We start from the raw sequence: 11,664 nt of genomic DNA, 5'->3' as shown, positions 1-11,664 counted from the left end.
TTTGCCAACAAAGGTCCGTCTAGTCAAGGCTATGGTTTTTCCAGTGGTCATGTATGGATGTGAAAGTTGGACTGTGAAGAAGGCTGAGCGCCGAAGAATTGATGCTTTTGAACTGTGGTGTTGGAGAAGACTCTTGAGAGTTCCTTGGACCTCAAGGAGATCCAACCAGTCCATTCTGAAGGAGATCAGCCCTGGGATTTCTTTGGAAGGACTGATGCTGAAGCAAAACTCCAATACTTGAGCCACCTCATGCGAAGAGTTGACTCATTGAAAAAGACTGATGCTGGGAGGGATTGGGGGCAGGAGGAAAAGGGACGACAGAGGATGAGATGGCTGGATGGCATCACCGACTCAATGCACATGAGTTTGGGTGAACTCCAGGAGTTGATGATGGACAGGGAGCCTGGTGTGCTGTGATACATGGGGTGGCAAAGAGTCGGACACGACTGAGCAACTGAACTGAATTGATCTGAAGAGGTAAGAAGAAAAGGTATTTGTTACACTGAAGAGCTTATACTGGCTATAACATTGAGCCAGGGAAGACATCCATGAACCAGTAATTGAGCTGAGATCTGAAGATATGGTGGGAATTCATAGGCAGAAGGAGTTTGCCTGTACTCCAGAACTGTTGTTGCCAAGTTCATGCTGTTAGGTCCATGAATACTTGTGTTGTATCTACTTGACCCCTAAGCAGTGCTTGATAGAGTTGGTTTCTCCTCCATTAACTCTTCCGACTTATGTGTTGTGATTTCTTACATGAGCTGATTCACTGTCATTGCTTTAAATGTCTTCTACTGTGTCAAGGGTGTGTGTATGCTAAGTCGCTTCAGTCGTGTCCAACTCTTTGCGACCCCATGGACTGGAGCCCTTCAGGCTCCTCTGTCCATGGGATTCTCCAGGTGAGAATACTGGAGTGGGTTGCCATGCCCTCCTCCAGGGGATCGTCCCAACCCAGGGATCAAACCCACAGTTCTTATGCCCCCTGAATTGGTAGGTGGGTATTTTACCACTGGCGCACCTCGCAAGGGTATCCAAGGGTACCTAGAGTTAAACTTAACATATGTAAAATGAAATTCTTGACAATTCCATGTACATATTTTTTCTTGGTAATCCTGGAATCATTTTTCCCTCTATTTGGAAGACTGTTTCTTTAAGGAGCAGTATATTATATACTATATTATATAGTATTATATTATATACTATATTGTTGCTTCGAGACTAAATGAAATCTTATAGACTGTTCTTTTGATTTCTGTTCCTTTAGTTGTACTGTTTAAAGAGTATGACCCTCATTATTTCTACTTTAGAAATTTGCTTACTTGATCAGTTTTTAAGTGCACCAGGGATGGACTAACATTTTTCACTATAAAGTTTTTCCCGATCATCCTAATATTGGTGTTACTAACTTAACTGTTTAATTTTTAATCTCTTTCTCGGTATGTGGTAAAACACTACAGAGTATACAGAGGGTCTGTGGCTGTTTCCTGAACTGTACCTTTACTCCATATTAACATACCTGTGTAGTGCTTTTCTGTACTTTGATATTAATATTGTTACTTCTGTGACATTCACCTGGCATATCTCTGTCCATTACCTGGTTTTCAACTTTTCCTTTGTCCTTTCATTTTAGCTGTGGCTCTTATAAATAATATGTAGCCAGTTTTTCTCTGTTACTTACTTATTGCAGAGTCCTTCAGTAGGCAGATAGGCTTATTTTTTATATACTGTCAACCTTATTTATTTATGTTGATGATTAAATAAGTACTTTATTGGCACAAATAATTCTTAACCTAAAAATATAATTATCATAAAGGAGGAAATAAAAATTTTCCAGCACCCCAAAATAGTCAAACATTTTGTTCTGTGTTCTTCATTTATATATATATAGAAGAGAGAAGGCTAAAGAATCCAATAGAGGAGGAAAAGGGAAACAGGTTTCTGTATTAACTGTCTTCAACATTCTTGTTAATTTAATTGTTTTGTAAATTGATAGCATTTCCTCAAGAGCAGAGAAAAGTAAATATTCTTTTAGTACCAAGAGTGCCTGACACACAAAGTTCAGTAGATGTTTAAGGAATGAATAGAGAAAGAAATTATTTTTTCAGTTTTTCTTTTTTCTCTCTAAAGATTTCTATGGAAAATGACTACCTGGGCCCCCGAAGAATTGAAAGTCTACAGAAAGAGGATGCTGACTGGCAGCGGAAAGCCCACATGGCCGTGCTGTCCATTCAGGATCTTACCGTCAAATACTTTGAAATAACAGCTAAAGCTCAAAAAGGTGAGTTTCCCAGTACAGTTATCCTTGTTAGGTATTTTTAAAGTGAGTGGAGGTTTTTTTTCTTAATGAGTCGTTTAAATATTTTTTGTTCACAATAGTTATAGAAAAGAATATAAAGACCATTCAATCCTAGCAGTTAAAGAAGATCACTATTAAGCTAAGGTATATCCTTCCAGTCTTTTTCTAGGCATTATGTGTTAACATATACTCACCTGTAAAATAATTAAAAATAATGGGTATTTGTATAACAGATTACAATTCTGACAGTAAATGTTTGCAGTTATAGGGTTCACAGCTCAAAGGCAAAATTCCCAAGAAGACTGCCTTCCCTTCAGACACTACTTGCAAATTTGGGATGTCCACAGGCCATCTGTACTTCTAAACAGTAGACTACAAATTTAGTGGTTCTGCTACAGCCCTTTTAAGTTTGAAAAATTCACTACAGTGACTCAGAGAACTCAGGAAAACATAGTTCCCATTACAATTTATAAAAGATAGAAATCAAGGGTTTCCCTGTGACTCAGTGGTAAAGAATCCGCCTGCCAATGCAGGGGACACAGGTTCTTATCCCTGATTTTTGAAGATCTTGCACACTGCAGAGCAGCTAGCCCCGTGTGCCACGACTGTCGAGCCTGAGCTCTAGAGCCCGGGTGCTGCAGCCACTGAAGGCTGCACACCCGAGAGCCTGTGCTCCACAGTAAGAGAAGCCACCTCAGCGAGTGCACCTCTAGTGCACCGCACAGGAGAGCAGCGCCTGCTCGTGCAGCTGGAGAAAGGCCCGCACAGCAGCGAAGACCCAGCACAGCCAAAAATAAACGAGGAAACTTCTTTTAAAAAGATAGAAATCAAGCCAAATGAAGAGATACATATGACAAGGTCTGTCTGTCTAGGTCCATTTCTTCCAACTCCTTTCCATAGAAGGCACAGAACTCTTTCCACCACTCTCTGAGAAGCAGTTTGAATTATTCATATTCATATAGAGCATTCTACATTCATAATTTTCTGCATTACCTTCATATTCCTGAGCTGTTGGAAAATAATTTCCAGTGAAGTGAGCAGCAGTTAGGTGGAAAAATACATCTGTCAAGAGATGTTGGTAGACAAAGTATTGACTAGCTCTTATAGTAGGTAACAAAATGAGACTGAATTAGGACAGAAACTGCTCTATATACATAGCCCTTAAGTGGAAAGCAGAGAAAAGGCTCCAGACTATTTTTGCTTTTACAGAATGTTTAGCTTTATTAAGTTGTGATTACAGATTCCGGTGAAAATCAGGGGAGTAGCAGACTAGGTATTTAAGTAACTAGTTTAACTCTCCTTGATTTTTAAGTCACCAAAACTCTTCAGTTTCATATATCTGTGTTGAAGGTGTTGATAATGCCACCATGCCTATTCTATAGGATTGCTAGGCAGATAAATAGAATATATGGAAAAAGTACTTTGAAATAAACATAGCATTGTGTTAATCTGAGTGATTGTGGTTGTGTGCATGAGGGAGAGAAGAAACAAAACAGACCACGTATTTGGTTAATATTGCTATGTAAAGTTGAGAGAAACACTTGAGTACATATTATCCTCTCATTTAATTTCCACAAGTCTTCCAAGGAGGTACTGTATTTCCTTATGTTTATCATTCAAGGGAATTTAGCCCAAGAGCAGGTAAGTTTCTGTCTTAAGTTACATGTTGATGGGTACAAGTGAGAATTTAACTCCAAGCTGTCTCCTAACCCACTGCTGCTGTTTTTGCCCCTACATTGCACTGCTGTATTGATACTACGGTTGCATAAATATTGTCATACATTTTTTTAAAGAGATAGGCAGAGATTTAAAATGGCAGAATCATTTGATATGTAGGCAACATAAGTAGATGTTATTTGTTAAACCCTAAAATTAAGGATCAGATTAATGTACAAATATGTTAGCAGTTAAAGGCCACAGAAAAAGAAACCAAAAGAACTATATTGAGAGACAATTCTGAGTAAGTAGATTGCTCATTTGTCATAAGAACTCAATAGATTTTTAAGACTAAGTCAAGAAATAGTAATGTTCTTGAATGCAGATAATTACCAGGAACAGGTTCCAAGTTGGTTGCATCTGGTCATTGGGACTAAGGGTGGAGGGAGAGAGTTGAGCCCAAGAAATTGTTCTTTCCACTTTCAGCTTCTCTGTACAATTTTAATTTTTAAGTATGTTCTAGTATCTTGCCTGGAAAATCCCATGAACAGAGGAGCCTGGAAGGCTGCAGTCCATGGGGTCGCTGAGGGTCGGACACGACTGAGCAACTTCACTTTCACTTTTCACTTTCCTGCATTGGAGAAGGAAATGGCAACCCACTCCAGTGGTCTTGCCTGGAGAATCCCAGGGACAGGGGAGCCTGGTGGGCTGCTGTCTCTGGGGTCGCACAGAGTCGGACACGACTGAAGTGACGCAGCAGCAGCAGTATTACTGTAAAAAATTTTTTTAATTTCATGAAATTCTGAGGCAGATGTTATTGAGACACTTTTTGCAAAGAGGGTTATGATGTAGTTGAAATACAAAAGTATTAATCACTTAACCTCTGAGCATAAGAAACTACTAGAGAATGTATATTGATCTAAAGAGTATATTAGATACTTCATAATCAGATTGCCTGCCTCTTTTATGTTAGTTAAAACATGTTTCTGACCTGTTAATCAGAAGGGACATAGAATGGTTGGATTCGTTGTATAAGGACCCAAGATGAGCCAGCACCACACTGTTATCAGTTAAACAGTTAACTGATATCAGTTAAAACTTATTTAACTGGAAGATATTATCTGTTTGAGTGTCAAGAAATGTTTCCTGGATGAGGCCTCTGTTGTGGCAAACTGAAAGTTTTTCTTTTTTTTTATGGTGGCCAGAAATTGGGTGTCTTCCTTGGGGCTTAACTGTACTCCAACAGTAACCTTAGTGGCATAAGTGTCATGATAATGTCTAGACACTTATTTCACCCTATATCATATCATTGAAATACATTTGAAGAACTCAAAAAGGTACATGAATTGAAATAATTTTTAAATAATCTTTAATAGTTATGGTTCTGATTTCAAGTAACATACCTCAGAAAAGGTATGAACCTTCACAGAATAAAGTTTTATAGAAATTGTGAAATTTAATAATACTGGAAAATGTGAAAAGAATATTTTTAAGTAAGTTTTAAAATTAACCTGAAAACTTAAGTTTCATCTTGAGAAAGTTATTTCTCAGGATGATTATTTAAAATTCTTATTGGAGACATTAGAGAAAATCTAAGATAGTATTGATTTATATAGGTTATACGTATTTTATCATGTTATAGGTAATCTGTCATGAACCGGTATAGGTAATTTATCATGAGGGTAGGATTTATGTGCTTATCTTTGAGTGGGTGATCAGTGTGATCTTAAGACTTCCAAATTCTTGAGTATCAAGCTGTTTCATGTCTTAATGTCTCAATGTCCTTTTTAAAATTATCAATAGCTGTGTATGATCGAATGCGAGCAGATCAGAAGAAATTTGGTAAAGCGTCATGGGCAGCAGCCGCTGAACGTATGGAAAAACTTCAGTATGCAGTTTCTAAGGAGACTTTGCAGATGATGAGAGCTAAAGAGATCTGTTTGGAACAGAAGAAACATGCTCTAAAAGAAGAGGTAACAAAAACCATGAGAAAGATATATTTAAAATTATTTTTAATTAAGATGTGCTATATTTGGTACAAGACTTAAATTTTTCTGACCCTCCTGGCAGCACTGTCTTCATGAGGTGATGATAACTTTCACATTGGGGCCTATGATAGAATTCGAGTTATTGCATTTTCATAGCATCTGAGCGTGACTGTAGGCAGCAGTTGTTAACAATTGTTAAAAGAAAAAGGGGCACTCATTTCCTATCTCCCCTTCAACTCTCACCACACCTTGGCAACTATTTTCTCTCTTTAGATTTGCTATTCTGGACATTTTATGTAAATGAAATCATAAGACATGTGATTTTTTTTTAATGCTTTTCACCCCACATAATATAATGTTTTCAAAGTTCATCCATATTGTGGCATATTTCATTGCTCAGTCTATTTCTTTTTCAAATGATACACCACTCTATAGTTACACCACACTTTATGTGTTCATCAGTTGATGAACTTTTGGGTTCTTTCTATTTTTAGAGCTCTATGAATAAAGCTGTTATGAACATTTTAGACAAGGTTTTCCTTTATCTTGGTGTGAAATGCTATTTAACCTATTGAGGAACTGCCAGACTGTTTTCCAAACAGCTGTACCATTTCCATCCTCATTAGCAGTGTACAAAATGATAGAATTTCTCCACATCTTTCTTTACATTATCACTAATACTGTCTTTTTTGTTTTAGCCATCCTGGTGGGTGTGAAGTGGTGTCTTGGGGTTTTGATTTGCATTTCTCTGATGGCATTTATGTCTAGTATCTTTTTGTGTGCTAAATTGGCCACTTATATGTCATCTTTAGAGAAATTTTGATTCAGATCATTTGCCCATTTAACTTTTTTTTTCATGGCCTGTGGATCTACTGGAAAGCTAGGAAGCTTCATAATTTCTTTACATATTCCAGAGACAAGTCTTTTATCAAATACATGATTTGTAAGTATTTGCTCCCATTCCGTGGCTTGACTGGATTGGCTTCTAATATGTATCTGTGAAAGTTGTACATTCTACTCTAGAGAAGAACAAAATGTCATCACTGTTTTTATTAATATAGCTTTATGTAAAACACATTGCTTTATGAATGTGCATATGCATGTCTAACTCTTGTTTAAAAAAGACTGTATGAGGTAATCTATAATATATTATGGCTCTGATCTAGAAAGAACTTTTGTTAATGGATTTATTTTTCCCTCTTCTTTTTTGCTACTATTGTTAAAGGAAAAGTTAAAACTTGTTCTGAACTTTTTCACACTATTCAGAATCTCTTACAGATTTTAGCTCCATCTCTTCTTCATCTGAGGCATTTCCACTCTAACCTTCTTTTCTATTTAGCTTTCTCCTTTATGTTTCTAGATGTTTCTCAAGTTCTAGAGCTTTAAAACTTGAAATACTAGCATTTTATTGACTCTGAAATAGAGTGCTACTCTTTATCACACTGACTAGCTTTATTCTAACCAGGATGAATAGTACTAACAACATAGGGTGCCTAAAAGAGCTGCAGAGAGTTAGGTTTATAACTGTTTGCCATTGCAAGAACATTTCTTACTGGAATTGGTCTCTTGTGGTAGACGAAGGGCGAGGCTGAAATGGGCCAGGGAGTTTGGCATTTATCAGTGGGGTCATTTTCCCTGGGGTCATCCCAGTACCATAATAGTCTGTTTTGAATGTTCTGGATTATGTTTGAGTTCTTCAAAGGATTTGGTAAAACTGTTTTTACCAAAAGAGTTCCAGAAAAACATCTATTTCTGCTTTATTGACTATGCCAAAGCCTTGGACTGTGTGGATCACAATAAACTGTGGAAAATTCTGAAAGAGATGGAAATACCAGACCATCTGACCTGCCTCTTGAGAAACCTGTATGCAGGTCAGAAAGCAACAGTAACTGGACATGGAACAACAGACTGGTTCCAAATAGGAAAAGGAGTACATCAAGGTTGTATATTGTCATCCTGCTTTTAACTTATCCTGTCATCCTGCATTTAACTTATATGCAGAGTACATCATGAGAAATGCTGGGCTGGAAGAAGCACAAGCTGGAATCAAGATTGCCAGGAGAAATATCAATAACCTCAGATATGCAGATGACACCACCCTTATGGCAGAAAGTGAAGAGGAACTAAAAAGCCTCTTGATGAAAGTGAAAGAGGAGACTGAAAAAGTTGGCTTAAAGCTTAGCATTCAGAAAACTAAGATCATGGCATCTGGTCCCATCACTTCATGGCAGATAGATGGGGAAACAGTGGAAACGGTGTCAGACTTGATTTTTGGGGCTCCAGAATCACTGCAGATGGTGATTGCAGCCAAACATTTACTCCTTGGAAGGTTATGACCAACCTAGATAGCATATTGAAAAGCAGAGATGTTACTTTGCCAACAAACGTCCGTCTAGTCAAGGCTTTGGTTTTTCCAGTGGTCATGTATGGATGTGAGAGTTGGACTGTGAAGAAAGCTGAGCGCCAAAGAATTGATGCTTTTGAACTGTGGTATTGGAGAAGACTCTTGAGAGTCCCTTGCCTGCAAGGAGATCCAATCAGTCCATCCTAAAGGAAATCACTCCTGAATATTCATTGGAAGGACTGATGCTGATGCTGAAACTCCAATACTTTGGCCATCTCGTGCGAAGAGTTAACTCATTGGAAGAGACTCTGATGCTGAGAGGGATTGGGGGCAGGAGGAGAAGGGGACGACAGAGGATGAGATGGCTGGATAGCATCACCGATTCGATGGACATGGGTTTGAGTGAACTCCGGGAGTTGGTGATGGACAGGGAGGCCTGGCGTGCTGCAATTCATGGGGTCACAAAGAGTCAGACACGACTGAATGACTGAACTGAACTGAACTGGACTGGACTTAATACAGTCCATGGAATTCAGGCCAGAATACTGGAGTGGGTAGACTTTAGCCTCTCTAGGGTATCTTCCCAACCCAGGGATCGAACCCAGGTCTCCCACATTGCAGGCGGATTCTTTACCAGCCCAAGAATACTGCAATGGGTAGCCTATCCCTTCTCCAGTAGATCTTCCCAACCCAGGAATCGAACCGGGGTCTCCTACATTGCAGACAGATTCTTTATCAACTGAGCTATCAGGGAAGCCCTGATAAATTATGGGGAGATGTTTTTAAAAATGTTGATATGTTATATCTCCTTAGGTTATTTTAAAAACAAATACTTCTTCCAAATCTGACAGTGGTACCTTCCATGATACAAAGCTGAACTTCGAATAACTTTTAAATTAACTTTGAAATATTAAATATCACCCGGGGAAGCAAAATCCTATTTGATTAAGATTTTAACTACACTTTAGAATAAGTACTATTCTTTTTAATTTATCTCCTTTTTAACTGAGTCGATTATAATCATTCTCACCTCTTTTTAGGTCACAGACTCTTCTGCTTGTAAATTTGAAAGCTAGAAACAGTGTACTCAGAGGAAAAAAATACATGTACACACAGCTTTGTACACAAATTTAGTAGGTTGTCAAGTCATCTGTAACTTAAGATGACTTAGGTCACCAGTCACTTCCCTGGTGGCTCAGAGGTTAAAGCGTCTGCCTGGAATGTGGGAGACCTGGATTCGATCCCTGGGTCAGGAAGATCCCCTGAAGAAAGAAATGGCAACCCACTCCAGTACTCTCGCCTGGAGAATCCCATGGAGGGAAGAGCCTGGTAGGCTACAGTCCATGGGGTCGCAAAGAGTCGGACACGACGGAGCAACTTCACTTCTAAGTCATCTGTACCTGAGCCATTGACCCCAGATTGTCTGCTGGTGTTCAGTTGCTTCATGGATTTACCCTGTCTGATCAGTTAGAATATATTTCCAAACATAACTTGATTTTTTGTTCTCTCCAACTAGATATGTCCTTATTTTTATTTTCAATGCAGATGCAGAGTCTACAGGGTGGTACAGAAGCCATAGCTCGATTGGATCAGTTAGAAGGTGATTATTATGATCTGCAGCTTCAGTTGTATGAAGTGCAATTTGAAATCTTGAAGTGTGAAGAGTTACTGTTGACAGCACAACTGGAAAGCATCAAAAGACTTATATCAGGTATGATGTGTATCTAACAACACAAGTCCACAAAAATACTTCTGAACGAATGATGGAATTTCCCCATGTATTTGTTTGCTTGCTTAGGAAAAATGTACATGGATACTAGCTTTATTTCTTCTGTTGAGGCTAAAAAAACTTAATGCAAAGTCAAACAATGATTTAGTAGAGGTAGCAGTTCAACTATGATCTTACCTTTGTAAAGTACTTTCTAACTTGCTTTGTTGCTTCAGCCAGAATCTGTACTCTCAAATTTTTAATTTGGGAGACAAGGTTCATAGCTTCTTACATTGAACACTTAACTGTGTGCCAGATAGTGGCACACACATCCCCCCTCTGAGATGTATTTCCCAATAATCACAATTTTACAGAGAAAGTCAAGAGATAATGGCTTTGCTTGAGGTTACAGAATTAGTGAGTGGATCAGAGTTCCTCTGTCTGGCTCCATAGCCCATGCTCTTAACCATTGCCCCTTGTTTCTGTTTTGTAACAGAAAAGAGAGATGAAGTAGTATACTATGACACTTATGAAAGCATGGAGGCCATGCTGGAGAAGGAAGAGATGGCAGCGTCTATGCATTTTCAGAGAGAAGAACTACAGAAACTTCAGCAGAAAGCACGCCAGCTGGAGGCAAGACGTGGACGGGTTTCGGCCAAGAAAGCATACCTCAGAAATAAAAAGGTATAATTGCTTGACTGTAACCTTAATTTACATCTTGCTTTTATTCACTACTTAATCCTTGACCCATATCTAATAATTCTAACCTGATTTGTCACTAATACTTGCATATATTTTAAAACTGAGTAAGAATAATGTCTTCTCAATACTCGAGCCATTATATTGACATATGGTTGTTAGAGAATTACCCTCTTAAACATGTTAGAACAACCAGTGGTGATGTGCTGTTTGCCTCAGCCACCCAAAGGTGATTCTGCTTGGGCATGACTACAGGACTCTATGTAATGCAAATCCTGGCTCCTTTTTATTTAAGGAGGCCAGGGGTGCTCTATAATTAAGTTGACTGGTTCTAACCTCACTCTTGAAGGAAATTTTTATTTATGTATAAAAGAAATTCAAAAAGGCAAAATGGTTGTCTGAGGAGGCCTTACAAATAGCTGAGAAAAGAATAGCAAGGAGAGATAAGAAAGCCTTCCTCCCTGATCAATGCAAAGAAATAGAGGAAAACAATAGAACAGTAAAGACTAGAGATCTCTTCAAGAAAATTAGAGATACAAGGGAACATTTCATGCAAAGATGGGCACAGTAATGAATGGAAATGGTATGGACCTAACAGAAGCAGAAGATATTAAGAAGAGGTGGCAGGAGTACACAGAAGAACTATACAAAAAAGATCTTCATGACCCAGATAACCATGATGGTGTGATCACTCACCTAGAACCACACATCCTGGAATGCGAAGTCAAGTGGGCCTTAGGAAGCATCACTACGAACAAAGCTAGTGGAGGTGATGGAATTCCAGTGGAGCTATTTCAAATCCTGAAAGATGATGCTGTGAAAGTGCTGCACTCAATATACCAGCAAATTTGGAAAATTCAGCAGTGGCCACAGGACTGGAAAAGGTCAGTTTTCATTCCAGTTCCAAAGAAAGGCAATGCCAAAGAATGTTCAGACTACTGCACAATTACACTCATCTCACACGCTAGCAAAG

General features: G+C 38.6%; 1 protein-coding gene across 1 annotated transcript in view; it reads left to right on the top strand.

Annotated features, from left to right (window-relative positions):
- Positions 1-11,664, top strand: part of JMY (junction mediating and regulatory protein, p53 cofactor) — a 77,853-nt gene that overhangs the window by 41,010 nt on the left and 25,179 nt on the right. Inside the window, exons 4-7 of the mRNA XM_010834613.1 lie at positions 2,128-2,278; positions 5,756-5,925; positions 9,830-9,995; positions 10,489-10,676. Coding sequence (XP_010832915.1) covers positions 2,128-2,278; positions 5,756-5,925; positions 9,830-9,995; positions 10,489-10,676 — 675 coding nt within the window. The remainder of the gene's footprint in view (positions 1-2,127; positions 2,279-5,755; positions 5,926-9,829; positions 9,996-10,488; positions 10,677-11,664) is intronic.

This window comes from Bison bison, unplaced genomic scaffold (assembly GCF_000754665.1).
Source record: "Bison bison bison isolate TAMUID 2011002044 unplaced genomic scaffold, Bison_UMD1.0 scf7180017864034, whole genome shotgun sequence".
Classification (NCBI taxonomy): Eukaryota; Metazoa; Chordata; class Mammalia; order Artiodactyla; family Bovidae; genus Bison; species Bison bison.
The sequence above is the reverse complement of the archived record's forward strand: the minus strand, read 5'-3'. Positions and strand labels throughout refer to the sequence as shown.